Source organism: Eurypyga helias, unplaced genomic scaffold, assembly GCF_000690775.1.
Source record: "Eurypyga helias isolate BGI_N326 unplaced genomic scaffold, ASM69077v1 scaffold1542, whole genome shotgun sequence".
In the NCBI taxonomy this organism is placed as follows: Eukaryota; Metazoa; Chordata; class Aves; order Eurypygiformes; family Eurypygidae; genus Eurypyga; species Eurypyga helias.
Genome location: NW_010236415.1, coordinates 1 through 14,457, shown reverse-complemented (window position 1 = coordinate 14,457; position 14,457 = coordinate 1). Strand labels below are relative to the sequence as shown.

At 43.7% G+C, this 14,457-nt stretch overlaps 1 protein-coding gene across 1 annotated transcript; it reads right to left on the bottom strand.

Annotated features, from left to right (window-relative positions):
- Positions 1–1,196: 1,196 nt before the first annotated feature.
- On the bottom strand, positions 1,197–14,258 carry MFSD1 (major facilitator superfamily domain containing 1). The gene is made up of 15 exons (XM_010147051.1): positions 14,149–14,258; positions 13,743–13,785; positions 13,051–13,118; positions 12,124–12,232; positions 10,579–10,681; positions 9,805–9,903; positions 8,933–9,044; positions 7,804–7,860; positions 7,022–7,178; positions 5,922–6,019; positions 5,560–5,672; positions 5,055–5,102; positions 4,755–4,815; positions 1,521–1,635; positions 1,197–1,256 (listed from the first exon to the last, which is right to left on the bottom strand). The coding sequence occupies exons 1-15, from the start codon at positions 14,256–14,258 to the stop codon at positions 1,197–1,199; spliced, it is 1,353 nt and encodes a 450-aa protein (XP_010145353.1).
- Between the last annotated feature and the right edge of the window lie 199 nt (positions 14,259–14,457).

The following is a 14,457-nucleotide window of genomic DNA, read 5'->3' as shown; positions in this document are numbered from 1 at the left end:
GGATGAGCTTAGTCCTTCAGCAAGATGAAAAGTTTCACTAAAAATATCTTTAAAAAAAACCCCTTAAGTCTACGAGTTCCAGAAGTTCTGCTTAAATTACCGTAGGTAAAAAATTATTAGAGGTATAATGCAACATTTTTATTAGATTAAGCTACTTTTCTCTGCAGCCAAATATTTAATCAAAGGCTCTTCAGCATTTTGTGGCACACAAGGACTCCCAGAAGTCGGCTACAGAAAGCTCACTCGGTGTGCTCCTTATCCTCGAGCTGTACAGCAGCTCATCCCTTGGTGTACCCAGTGCTCCAGAAAGCCAGATGCTCTTGCTTTTTAAAGTAAGATTAGCTTAGTTTAGGAAAAGTTTGTCCAATTACATAAACAAGTAACCCTTCACGAGTAGGAAAAGCAAAAATGCACACTGCAAGAGTTCCTAGCTCTGCAGCAACCAGCCTCCCACTGAAATTGTGGGAAAGCATTAAGCTGCATTATGAAATGGAACGTTTTTCCAGTGGATGTCAAACTTCAGTTCGTGCATTTAACTCTTTTCGACATTGTTAGTCACAGCCTCTTAAAAACAGATCAATTTTCACATTAATCAGGATTTACATGAGGTTGACTGCTAAGCCTGTGACCTGGTATTAAATTCCAGGGCTAGTGCTTTTTGAACACTGAAATCGTGGACTTTGGGTTCCTCTGAAATATTTGCTTGGACGAAAAATTAAAAAGGTAGTCTCCCTTACACTTTTTCTATAAGAAAAGTAAAACAGACCATTCCCAATGTGGTGAGCAAGTCGTTCAACTTGAGAGGCTGAACAAGCCATGCCTCCACCAAGGCTCGGGTCGCAGCGGTTTGCCTACCGAAACGAAGCTCTCGCATTTCAGACATCGTTGTGCAGAGAGAAGAGACCAAGTCTCAGCTACTAACACCAGCTACTCACTGAGTATTTTAAACAGGAGAGTGTAGCCCATAGCTCATGGGTTCAAATAAACAGCCAGATGGTTCTTCGTTGGTATCCGTGTTATTTACCCATTGTGCGGAGGGGGAAGCTTAAGCCAAGCATTTTAAAAATAGGATCTACGCTTGCAGAAAAGCATGGTGTATCCTTCTGCTTCTGTTGTGGCAGTTGTCAGTACTGGAAACAAAGTTTTGTGTACCAGGAACTTCGATCCACTCCTGCTTTTGCAAGCGTGGCAAGATGCTATTTCAACATGCCTCTGTGTACCACTGTCGATAAACAGGAAGAGTCATTACCTGGTAGCTGTAAAAAAAAATAGAATTAAACAAATTGTGCATCGTAACGAGCCTGCTCCTCAGCTTATTTGCTCCGCCAGCCATTGATTCGTTTTCTTCATTACATTTTTAATTACCATTGGTGAGAGCTCATTTCTGAGAGCGAGCACACACTCAGCATCGTAATCAGCGGGTGATTTGGTGGCTATTGGAAGCAATAAGCCAACCTCTCAAAATAACCACCTCCTCGTTCTATTCTTAGCCATTCAAGCCCCTGCTTTGTTACGAATACCTGAGCGCCTAGTTTGGAGAGGTATTTATTCCTTAAACTAAAGTCATCGGCTTTTGGCCGTAATTTAGCCAAGTCATCTTCGTGTTGACGTCTGAGTCTCTCCCGCCCTTCCGCTCTGGAACTCGCCCGCTCTTCCGCTCTGGAAAAGAAAATCCGTTTGAGACACCTGCACTTAGGAGTGCAAACCCGAGCAACTGTATCGGTGTGTATGCAGTTTTCAGTAACTAGAGAAAGCTTGTAGTGCTCCTAGATGAATACCGGATACGAAGAGATGCGTATGGATTCCCCTGATTCAGTGCAAAGAGAGAGAGAGGCTGTTTTCTGCAGTTTCCTTTTATTCAGATTGCAAGACTTAGCAGAAAGATCAACCTTCTGGTTTTCACAGATCACAGCACGCTCGGTGAGCTTTGGTAACAATTCTTACTCTTTATTAAACAAGCTTTCACTCCTTAAAATAAAGATTACAATACAAAAAGAATCAATTGTCAAAAAACGCAAGTAAAAGACCGCTCAGCAGCCTTCAGCATTAAACGCCATCTCCTACAGAAGAGTCAACATTCCACCAGAGCGTTGTCGCTCATTTTCCCTGCAAGTCTTCAAGAGAACCAGGACCGAAGAGAGCTCTAAATACACTTTAAGACAGTGGTTTGCATTAAGACAGTGACAAAGGTAGTAACCAGTGACCCGTTTCTAAGCTCTGTAATATGGCTCACGGCCTTACAGAACATGCCATTCCCTCAGGAAATCTCCACCCCCACCAAAAGAGTAGTGCTGCCCCTAGAAGACACTTTATACTAGACTTTATCTTGAGAAGAACACGTTTGTTTTGGGTTACAGAGTACCCTCTCCAGCCACAGAGCTTATTCACAGCGTAAGCTCATTCTGTTCAAGTTAAGAGGTGATTTGGTACTAGTTAAAACTGGTTACAAAGCACAAAACGTAGCCATTTACTGTAAAATTCCCCAGCATGTTAGTCTCTTCTCCAAAGAGCTACTGTGCAGAGTGATCACCAAACTAATCAACACTAATTCTTCAAGTTGACATGATGCTGATCAAACGCTCCCCACTTCTGGATGATATTTGCTATTCAAATTTCTTTTCTGCAAAAAACAGTGTAATAAGAATTACTGAAAATACTGTTCTAAGGCACTACTCCCCGCAGCACACGCTAATGCAAAGTCATCTCTGACAGTAAAGACTCCCACGTGGGCCGGGCAGACCGAAATGCAGCTCTGTTTGGATACAGAATTCCTTCGCTCCCGCGTGCGAGGCGGGTTTTCGTTGCGTTGGTATTACAAACTGGCTGTGACCTTTTGGCTCAAGGATATACTCATCACAGCTAAGCCAGCATGCTCACCAGGCCTGGTGAGGTTTGAGTTTCCCTGAGCTCTCCTCAAGACTGAGGTGTAACAAGACCACAAATTAGGGCAAGAACCAAAACCATGGTACACCCCACCTATTAACAGGTGTTTTTGTCCCCAAAACTAACTTTAGTACCATCATATAAACACTTGTATCATTTTAGTCAAAGTCCATTTATAAGAGATGTCTGGCTGGAAAAGTATTTATCTGGAATGAACTTGCATATAAGCTGTGAGATGTGCAATACCTGCAGATGAAGTGTAGTTACCTACTAAAAAGTAAAGATTTCCAACAATTTTACACACAAATAAACTCCAAGATCTGAAGAGCCTCACTGAGATGAATTAGGTCAGAACAGAAAGCATTTCAGATGAACAAGTTCTGTTGTCCATCTACCAGCAGCTTGAACTGCAGCTGTTATCTTTAAATACACGTAAAGATAAGTGAATAAACTTTCATCCCCACTGACGTGACATTCTCCAAAGCACTTATTTTTAATCCTCACATTCGAACAAGGAAAAGGTAACACGATTTTTGGGCGCTGCGACACTGCTAGAAGCAGCATCTTCAACAGGACAGAAACTAAGCTGCCCAAACTCCACCTGATGGACAGACTTTACGTTACATCTACTTGAAAAAAGCAGTTTTTCTAGACAGTTAAGGAGCTCATGGAGAAGTCGGAGAGGAAGGGTCTTTTGTGTTGCCTTTAAGGTGGCATCTCTTAATGGCCTGGGCCATACAGTGCTTCCTTCTCTCCCCTCCCCCAATACAAGGCAATTATTTTGCAAGTTCAGAGTAACCTGGGGCTTCCCTCCCTTGCACAGCTTTCCATACCCACTGAGAGCTTTACCCCTCTGTCAGGATTCTGGGAGAGCGAACAGAAAAGCAAGTAATGCTGTGCAAAGGGGATAAATCCAGTGCCCTAAAACTCCGAGAAAATCTCAAGAGCAGGTGACCGATACCTTCATTTTTGATCCAAACAGGCTCTAAAAAAGCAAGAGTACCCAATTCCAGCTGTCAGGGCTACACAGAGCAATGGACCCTTAACATGTCACTGTCTTCTCAAGACCAAGGACAAGGATATTTTATGTTCTGAGGAGTGCCACTGACCTTATTTTCTGCAGAGAGGACAGACAGACATTCGAAGTCTCCCACAAAACAGAATTGGCTTAGTTGGATAAACTGTCAAAATTTGCTTATTTCAACAATTTCTGCCCTATGCCCACCTCAAGTGCTCCATTTCCTTTTAAACAGATCCCACTTCGTTGAAATGCACCTGCCCCATTTGTTTTGTTTCTAATAATGGAAAATTCACTGAAATCAAGCACGTTCATGGCACAAACCTGACCACAAAATGAATGTCACATTAGCACTGCAATCTAGACCCCAGCCACAGTTTTCAGAGACAAGTTGAATTAAGACATCTAAATAAGACAGCAAGAGGACAAGGGGAAGTGACTGGAGTGCCATTTCTTCCAAAGAGAGATCCAGCTTTTAATATGATGGTTAAAAAAAGAGTGGTCCATGCATTACCCAACATTAAACCCAGGTAAAATCAGCACCTTGTAAATGAAACACTTATTTAAATAAGTGATGCAGCTTTCTTTCAAAACACTTCAGTTCCCCGCAGCTGGAAGGCTACTGAAATTAGTAAAGAGAAATAGCAAGCAGGAGTGCCAGGAAAGGAGACCTGGTTCATTGCTACTGCCTCTAATTTTTCACAGGAGGCAAAATATGAAATCCAACTACTACCTGGGGGGAAAGTAACATTCAGTATAAATGGCAGATCTACAAAAGAGACGGAGTTCAGGCAGAAATCCACTCAGTACTTCAGGTTAAACATCTCATAAGGCCACTGTTCATAATACTTACTCAGATGCAGCTACTTTTTGCAGTTTTTCCCTTTTCTTTGCAGACCAGTTGAGATCACCACCTGCAACGGAAACAGTACACACTGGGAAACTTCAAAACTGGCCTTTTTGTATTGCACCTCTGATATCACACCTCACTGCAGAAAATCTCAGAGGAGTCGACAAAAGAAATCAGCAGAGTAATTTTACAAAAAGAAACAAATGTATGTAATTAATAACATATGTAAACAGTTCAGCTTAATAACCTCAAGAATTAATGATAAATACAAATACCAAGAGAAGCTGAGTACACTTAACTTACCTGTGAGGTGATTCACAAAATACAGCATGACTACAGCTATTAGTGACACTAAAAAAAAAAGGGGGGGACAGTTTTAGCTGACAACAAATTATTTACAATAACAGAAGATTCAACATACTACCAAGCAGCAACTAACACTTTCCATGACAGTTGTAACAGAGGAGACTTTTGTCTGCAGCATCTCAATCATTTCTGAAAATTCCACTGTCAATAGCATAGTAAGACGAAAATAACCTTTTCTTGGTTATGTTAATAACTGCCCTCAGAAGAATATCATACACCTACACTTTTACTAACTCTTGATTTTTTTCCAAACACTTAAACTACTTGCACTACATCACCTCAAGAAAAACACTCCACACTCCATCAGGCTTGAGTTACTGTCAGCTGTGCCCCGTCTGAAACCCCTCTCCAATGGCACAGCAAGAAGGTTACTGGTTTAAGGGAAATATTAAAACCCCTATTATAGCATCCAGAACCCATTTTCAGTGGTTTTACTACTTACAGCAAACACAAGCGCTGAAGAAGACTTCAAGAAACAAGTATCCTCTCGTGTCCAGAATCATCCCAGCTGCTATGGCGATAATTGCCAGACCAAGATTCTGGATAGACTGCATACTAGGACACAAACAAAGGAATAACACCCTGTAGAAACTTGTTTTTAAAGGAAACATCATTCGTGGCATCGAGCAAATGACGAGATTAACTTCTGCCTGACGTTACATGACACACACCCCCCGAAACTACACAAGAGCTCCTGCTAGACTGAACCTGGAGGAGCTATTAACGCGTTAGAACCGCTCCGGTGGCTCAGCAGCACGGGAACGCGGTCACTGCAGGGCAGCACGGACGCATCTGAGTACTCACAAGCCGTAAGCAGTCCCCAGCTGGTGTTCTGGAACAACAAAGGCCACCATGGGCCACAGGGCACAGGCAAGCAAGGAGTAGGCCACTCCTAGCATACACTGGTGAAATGAGAACAAGCAGGCAGTTGTTAGATGAGGTGCATCTTTGCTGTGAAGTTCTAATAAATGAACATATTGGTTTTCCTCTTCTCCCAAAAGGGGAAAAAAGTAACACTTTTTGCCATACCGTGCTAAATAAATAGGCAAACTTAGTAGGAGAGAGACCTTTTCCCAGGAGTGACCCACAAACAGAACCCTATCTAACTAGCATTAAGTGCCTGACTGGAATACCCAGGGGAAGAGATCAATGCTGCAACTCACTATGAAACACCTGAAAAACAAGAACCCTGGTTTTAACCCTAATACACCGGCCAGCATCGCATTTCAGCCTGTAAACCTTAATTCCAAAGCAATTTCTCAGGGAATCTGCCCTAGGAACAGGAAATCAGTAAGAGAGATTTTTCTGAGGTTTACCACTACCCAATACAGCACATTAGAGAGAGTGGCTTAATTATATGATGGCAATAAGCTTCAGAACTCCACCAGAAGAACAAGTTTTAGGATAAAAGGGTGCAGCTAGCACAGTAATCTAGTAATAGCTAGTGTGAGAAGCGTGAGAGCAGACCTCTGACACAGAGCACCACCAAACCACACAGACTGATGAACTAAGGCCTCCTCGGAAGGGACAAGGAATTGCTACTCCACACAGCCCTCCAGCCTAATCCTAAGTAGTTAAACACCCTTTTGCACACAACTATGGAATCACTGCCGCAGACAGCAGCCAATCTTTTCCACCTCACCACACACACGCACAGCTCCTGCCTCCCTCCACAAAACACCAAAAACTAAGGTGTTATCTTCAGGCCACAGACAGCTTGTGTTAATTTTGCCTGAATAATGCATGCTTTGCTTTTTCACCCTCTTCAGTTTCAAACTGTTTCACACAGTATATCCTTTTTAGAGTACCTAAACAGTCAGAAGAGAGTGGCAACTTACACACAACAATTCATCATCAACTCTTATTTTACCATATTTTGCTATAAGTCTCAGAGAATTAGTTACCATTGCTATCCAGGGGTTCCAGAAGGTAAAAGCCAACATAATATGAGAAGCAAGGGTAGTTATTACAGCACATAAAACCCAGATGATATTCTTCCCAAGTTTATCCACCAGAAGTCCAAAGACTGGGGACATGGGTGCCGATATGATATACACAATACTACAAAAGAATAAAAATAAGAGAACTGAACACTGTCTAGCCACGGGCAGTTTGAGGTGTTACACAATGCAAGTGTCTCCAGATAAAACACCACACTCCCTGTTACCTGAGAGACTGTAAGGAAAACCACACACACAAAATGTCCCCAAACAAGACTCCAGAACTCATGATTCCAAAAAGGACATGAAACATTCAACATCCAAGGAACTAGTCACCTACTCGGAGCTCCCAGAATCATATACCAGTAAGTGTTTTGTTGTTGATTTTTATTTATTTGGGGTTTTTTTGCCACATCACAAATTCATCTTCAAACTAGAAAAATTTAGTTCATTTAGGGTTGCTATTAAACCGCTTCTGTCACTCAGAAGGGAATCACCAAAATACCACCCTTCAGGCAGATCCTTTTCCAATTCCTCAATGTGAACATCCAAGGCATTTTTATGTAAACAAATACCCACAGCTCCCAGTTACTCCTTGGGGCATGTGAAATCTATCCACTTAAATACAAGTCACCACGTGCCACAGTAGAGCCCAAACTTCCTCCCACGGGGTCAGAGCCCACAGACACATATACCCCTAGAACACAGCAGTAGCACATTTACTTGTTAAACCAATCACAATATACCTGTTAATTGCACTTGCTTCTTGAGATGAGAATTTGAATTTCTCAATGAAGAAAACCCTAAGAAGAAAAACAGGCTTAGGAAAATGCACGTTTGTATTATGCGAAAGAAAAATTAAACCAGACAAAAGTAAAGACACAAGAACCTAGTGCAGAGAGAACAGGAAGATATAGCTATATAGCTTTAACAACCAACCCACTGCAGATCCTCATTTACAATATATTTAGGAGCTTATTATCAGACTCTACAATTTTTTGTCTACAGACTATTCCAATTACACTTTGGGAAAAACATCCAAGTACATAACCAACAGGTAACCCAACAATGAGGCATTAGCAGTGAGCATACTGTAAGAGACCTAAGTGAGAATTTCTTCAATACATGCACAAGCAAAAAAAAAGGCATCCACGTAGCTGCCTGTCCAAGACATCAACATAAAACACATGTTGAGCTCAAGAAATCTGTTTCTAATTCCAAGTATATTCAAAACCCATTTGACCAAGCTACTCATAGAATCACCGAACAGTTTGGGTTGGGAGGGACCTTAAAGCCCCTCCAGCCCCACCCCCTGCCATGGGCAGGGACACCTTCCACCAGACCAGGTCACTCCAAGCCTCAGCAGACAAGGAAACTGTAAGAATTGTGTTAGTTTATACCACCAGTGTCACAAACAATGCCTCAGAAGTGACAAACCACAGCACAGACTCGCTAGGAGACCAGTGGTTCTGCAGCCATCTGGGATGAATGCTGGAGGGAAACTTTTTCCAAGGGCAGGGAGTGACAGGACAAGGGAAATAGGGAGATTGGGATGGGACATCAGGAAGGAATTCTTCCTGGAGAGGGTGGGGAGCACTGGAACAGGTTGCCCAGAGAAGCTGTGGATGCCCCATCCCTGGGAGTGTCCAAGGCCAGGCTGGATGAGGCTTGGAGCAACCTGGTCTGGTGGAAGGTGTCCCTGCCCATGGCAGGGGGTGGCGCTGGGTGGGCTTTAAGGGCCCTTCCAGCCCAAACCACCTTGTGATTCTATTCTATGATTCTTAAATATTAGCCTGCACCTCTCCCTTTGTACTCTGCTATTTACAGCCCCAGCCAAATTCGAGGGGAATAGCTACACAAGGGAGAGACACTTACTTTCCAAGTCCAATGAAAGGAAAAACCGCTGCATAGTAACAGACACAGATGACAAATATGAGCCACAGGGACAAAGAGAAGTCCTTCACATCGGTTAGCTTAATGACTTCACCTGGAGCAGAGCAAGAGACAATATTGTTTCAGTCAGCATGAGCATACCTGAAATTCCTCCACGCTGAATAAACATTAAGGTGACCACAAGTCACTACTAAAGCACATAGTCCTGCCACCCTCTACTCACTGGATTAAAGTTTACACAGTGAGAGTCGGTTAAGAATACACAAGTGCTAAACCAACAGTGCCAGAGCCAAGAACAAATTGTCTGTCCCACATTAAGCGGGACGTACAAGCTCTCTAAAGCCTCTGAAAGTCTTCAGCAGCAGAATGAAATACAAACCACTTGTTTAATCAGGTAGCAAAACTCATGTCTGAAGCCTCATGTCACATGCTCTTTGTTGGATCTCAAATTCAGTTGGGTTTGAATTGGTCTAAATTCTCCCACACAGAATACAAAACACTACACATGCTGATGGAGAAGAGCTGCATGGTTTTGCACATCCCTTAAAGGAAATAACACCAACTGTAACAAAAATACCAGTGGCAATGGCACAAATCCAATTGGTGCGAACTGGGAGGTTCTCCACATGCTTTATAAACGAAGCAGATGACAGCGCACCTGCCTGTAAACTGGTTTTTAAAGCTGTAAAACCTCCTCCTGATATTAAAATGAGCTAAAAAGCATGATTAAAGCTATGAATGGGAAAAAGACATTAAGCAGCAGCCACGGAGTTACGCACAACGCAAACGTGCACAGAGCAACTGGAAGGGTCTGCTCCAGAACGAAGGCAGGCAGGATCAGCCACACCACTCACCCGTTTTCCCTTGCTCTTTACAAAGGAGCTTCTCTGCTCTCTTGTCCAGATGGGCAAGGATCAACGCGCAGGCCAGCGAAAAGAGACACGTTATGCCACCTGCAAGAAGGCAACGCAATACATTTCGCTGTTGACTCAAGTAGTAATCTGGCTTTTAAGCACAACCAGTGCAGCGTGCCTTTACATATCTAACACAAGTCGAATTTAAGACCAGCTGGTCTCACATATAAGACTCAACAGCTGCACAACTCAGAAGCCTGCCACCAGACATCTGCCTGGAACTGGAGTACAAAGGTGTAGCTGTATTTATTTATGGAAAACATTACCACCACCCCCACTCCACAAAGCCAAGCACCTTAGCTGTCCCTTGTACTAACAAAGCCTTAACACCCACGGCTCTAAAGGAAAGAAACACAGATCCAAAGGCACTTGAGGTTTTGCTCTTACGCATCAGACTACAGGCAAGCTTTGACGTGACACCCTTGAGAAAACTGTTCAAGTCTGTCCTCTACTCAAAGCACACTAAACGTTTCATCTCCACAAGATACAAACTTGAATTTGGCAGCCACAAAAACCAGACAGCACATTATCAGATGCACTAATCCCACACTCTCAGCAAGAATATTGGCCATCAGTACAGACAGTATTTGAATTGCTCTTCCCAGTCTCAAATATCTGTCCTACCTTCAAGTTCATTACAAAAGTCATTCATACATATGCATCCTGTTCACATTCAGAAGCCTAAAACAGCAGGTGATCCAAAACATTACTGACCTATCATGAGAGTTAACCCGAGCGTACTGGGACCAGTATAACCCAGAAGATCTTGAACTCTAGAATATATCCATCCCATGATATTCATGTTCACTGTGCTCCCCTAGGCAGAACAGACTCGTGTGAAGAATTACGTATTGCACAGTTATATGAATTCAAAGGGAACATTAGGCAAACAGCGTACTGTTTAAAACAAACCGGTGAGATGCTACACAGGGAACATAAACCGCCAGCAACAATGATAAAATTATTCCCAGCTGGTTCAGTCAGTTTTTGTACTAAATTAGTAACTGCAACAATAATACACCACCACAAACTGGTATTTTACCCACCTCTAAACAGTGCTTCATCAGAGATATCAGAAGTGCCAGAAAATCCACATCATCATAAAATCACAGAAAGGTTTGGGCTGGAAGGGACCTTAAGGACCACCCAGCCCCCCCCCCTGCCATGGGCAGGGACACCTTCCATAGACCAGGTTGCTCCAAGCCTCATCCAGCCTGGCCTTGGACCCTCCCAGGGATGGGGTATCCACAGCTTCTCTGGGCAACCTGTCCCAGTGCTCCCACCCTCTCTGGGAAGGATTTCTTCCTGATATCTAATCTAAACCTCCCCGCTTTCAATTTAAACCCGTTACCCCTTGTCCTGTCACTACAGGCCCTTGTAGAAAGTCCCCCCCAGCTTCCTTGTAGCCCCTTCAGGCACTGGAAGGTGCTATAAGGTCTCCCTGGAGCCTTCTCTTCTCCAGGCTGAACCCCCCAACTCTCCCAGCCTGTCCCCATGGCAGAGGTGCTCCAGCCCTCGGAGCATCTCCGTGGCCTCCTCTGGACTCGCTCCAACCAGTCTATATCCTTCTGATGTTGACGGTTCACCGCTGGACGCAGCACTCCAGCTGGGGTCTCACAAGAGCAGAGCACAGGGGGAGAAGAACATACACTGCATTAGCTCCCGAACTGAGCTGAACTTAATACTGCGTGTTAAAGCGACCAGGATTCCCATCTGACAGGCATCAGGAAGCAGTACTTTTTTTTTGTCCTCTCCCCCTAGAGAAGGGATCCATGGCTTCAATCCCAAGGCTACCAACAGACAGGTAACTACCGTTCAGCTAAGATGAGGTAACTGCTAATTAGCAACAGCCTGAACATCAACCCAGACCCCACTGCAACCAGCTAAGACACTGAGGGGCTGGAGTGTGCCCAGAGAAGGGAACGGAGCTGGGGAAGGGGCTGGAGCACAGTTCCCATGGGGAGTGGCTGAGGGAGCTGGGGATGTTCAGCCTGGAGAGGAAAAAGCTCAGGGAGACCTTATGGCTCCCTACAGCTCCCTGAAAGGGGGTTGCAGAGACAGGGAGGTCGGTCCCTTCTCCCAAGGGACAAGTGATGGGACAAGAGGAAACGGCCTCCAGTTGTGCCAGGGGAGGTTTGGACTGGACATTAGGGAAAACTCCCTAGGGAGCATTAGAGCCACTGTTTTCCAACTGTCCCATGCCAGGAGAAGCTGCACACCTTAAAGTCTATGAACTGAAGCAATACGGTTTACACTTACAATTCTGGCCATGCTTAGCTGCAATCCAAACACAAGATTTAGCTCCTTGCCTTTAAACCAACTGACAGCATAGGTGTTTTGAGCCACCGCCAAGGACTCTCCGCCTATGCTAAAAAAGAAGGAAGGCACAAAACCAAACACGTTAATTGCAACATGCAAAGCACCAAGGAAGCAGTCCATCAGTTCTCAGCAATACTAACACAACAAAGAAATGAACCTGTGTGCAGGTAGATCTAATGCACATATGCAAGGCAACAGAAGTCCTAAGGACAATTCAAAAGAGAATTGCAGGGTCTTACAACAAGGTACAAGGTATCTTAATTAGTCCAGGAGCTATTCTAATTACCTTTGGTCATTTACAGAAATTAAATCAACGGGCAGCAGCTTCTGGTTTCTGTTCTGCATTAAAGAACCAAACAGTATAGAACCTGACCCAAACGAAACCAAAAGCAGGCATCTTCCCTAGAATCTGAATTTTACGGACTCATCTGCCCACCCCCCTAGAGAGTTGGCCAGATTTTTTAAGTTTGATGCTGTGGCCCATTCACAGACTTGGAGGCATTTCTTCTGACATGTGTTCTCATTTGTTCTCCACCACAGCAGCTCTGCTGTATTTGGTGTTGCTAAGAATCTTTTTTGACTCAGGAAAGTAAGAATTAAGAGAAAAGGAGAACTAACACAGTTTTATCAGCTTACCCCATGTCTTTATTTAGGTAGTTTCATAATTTCTGAATTCCGTAAGACCAGCAAAGTCCTATTTTTTGCTTTCTAACTTAAGTTAGACTGGGAATGTGACTGGAGATTTCTGCATGGTCTCAGCTTTACAGATGCCTCAAAATCCAGCAATTTTGTCTCTAGGTGGAGATGTGGTAGCAGGACACAGACAGTCCTTACCTCAGATTACATCATACGCTCTTCTAGACTTACCCAAATATGAATCTGCCCACGTCCATCAGCCAGAAAGTATTGAGTAGTGCTCCCAAAGCAAAAATCACCTGTCGGTAGACATTTAGGGAAAAATGATGATTTAATATTTGACATATGGAACAAACTAGAACCATCTCAAAACAGAAACAAAAAATGCTTTTTTTCCTCCCCACTTTTTTTCCACCCACTTCCTACTCCTAGTAACAAAAAATGCTTTTTTTCCTCCCCAGACCTGCAGAAATACTTCACACCCACTTCCTACTCCTAGTTTTTTGCCTTCGCTCCCTCTGCCTTACGCATCATCCTGCTGGCTACACAATACCGACCTGGCCCCCTGAAACTGCGCTCGGAAAGCAATTTTAGAGGCTCAAGTCACCCTTCACCTTTATCATCCTACCCTACCCAAATACAGCAGTTTCACATCAAACAGATATTAGTTTCTTCACATTCTTATTTCAGCAGTTTCACATCAAACAGATATTATTCTTATTTTCCTCATCTTCCAAGGTGCTCTGTTCCCAGTTACCCCATCTGTTCCCAGTTACCTCAATACAGTCCGGGGTTGTCCCATTTCAGTTCCCTTCACCTGCCCACTCCCTGCTAAAATTACACCACCAAATGAGAAGCCATTGAGGCTTTTCCCCCCACCCCCGTTAGAGATGCTTTAGACACGTATCATCCCTCAGACTTACCTGCCCGACACAAACAAAGATACTAAATATTATAGTGCCCAACCTGTAAGAAAAATAAAATGACTGAATGCATAGCTACAACCTTTTTTCCTACAAATCACTGTGTTAGACCTACAGGAAGGGAACAAGGGGGGGCTGATATGCAATAAAAGGTCTACGTTATAAATGCTACAGCATGACAGCTTCCTTAAAGAAGGTAGTAGGGACTGGCATTTTTGAAGCCACTTTATTTAAACCATAAAGGGAAAGAAGCTCATTTATACCAGTGGAAATTACTAGAACATGTGAAAATAAAGTGAAAAATCTTACTGTAATTTGAAAAAACTTTACACTAAAAAGTCTGTACATGACATACACTGTAAGTCCACCAGCCGCTGAACGGGAATGATACCAACATCACACTTACCGTATTCCAAATACTCTGTCTATCAGAAAACCTCCAAAGAAGCAAAGAACCACATTGGGCCAGGAATACCAGGCATAGAGTGCCATGAACTGAGCTGTGTTCACCTTCATATCCTACGTAAAGGGGGGTGGGAATTAAAAAAACTAATTAATCCTAAGGTTAATTACAGGGACACAGAGTAAGCATCCAAGTAGAGCTACTCGGAAATAAGTACACATTCTGAGCAGGCTCAGCACCCGCCCACCGCAGCGACTCTTTGGGAGAGGTACCAGACCGGCTCCTCTCGCACACCACCACCTCCAGCCGTCC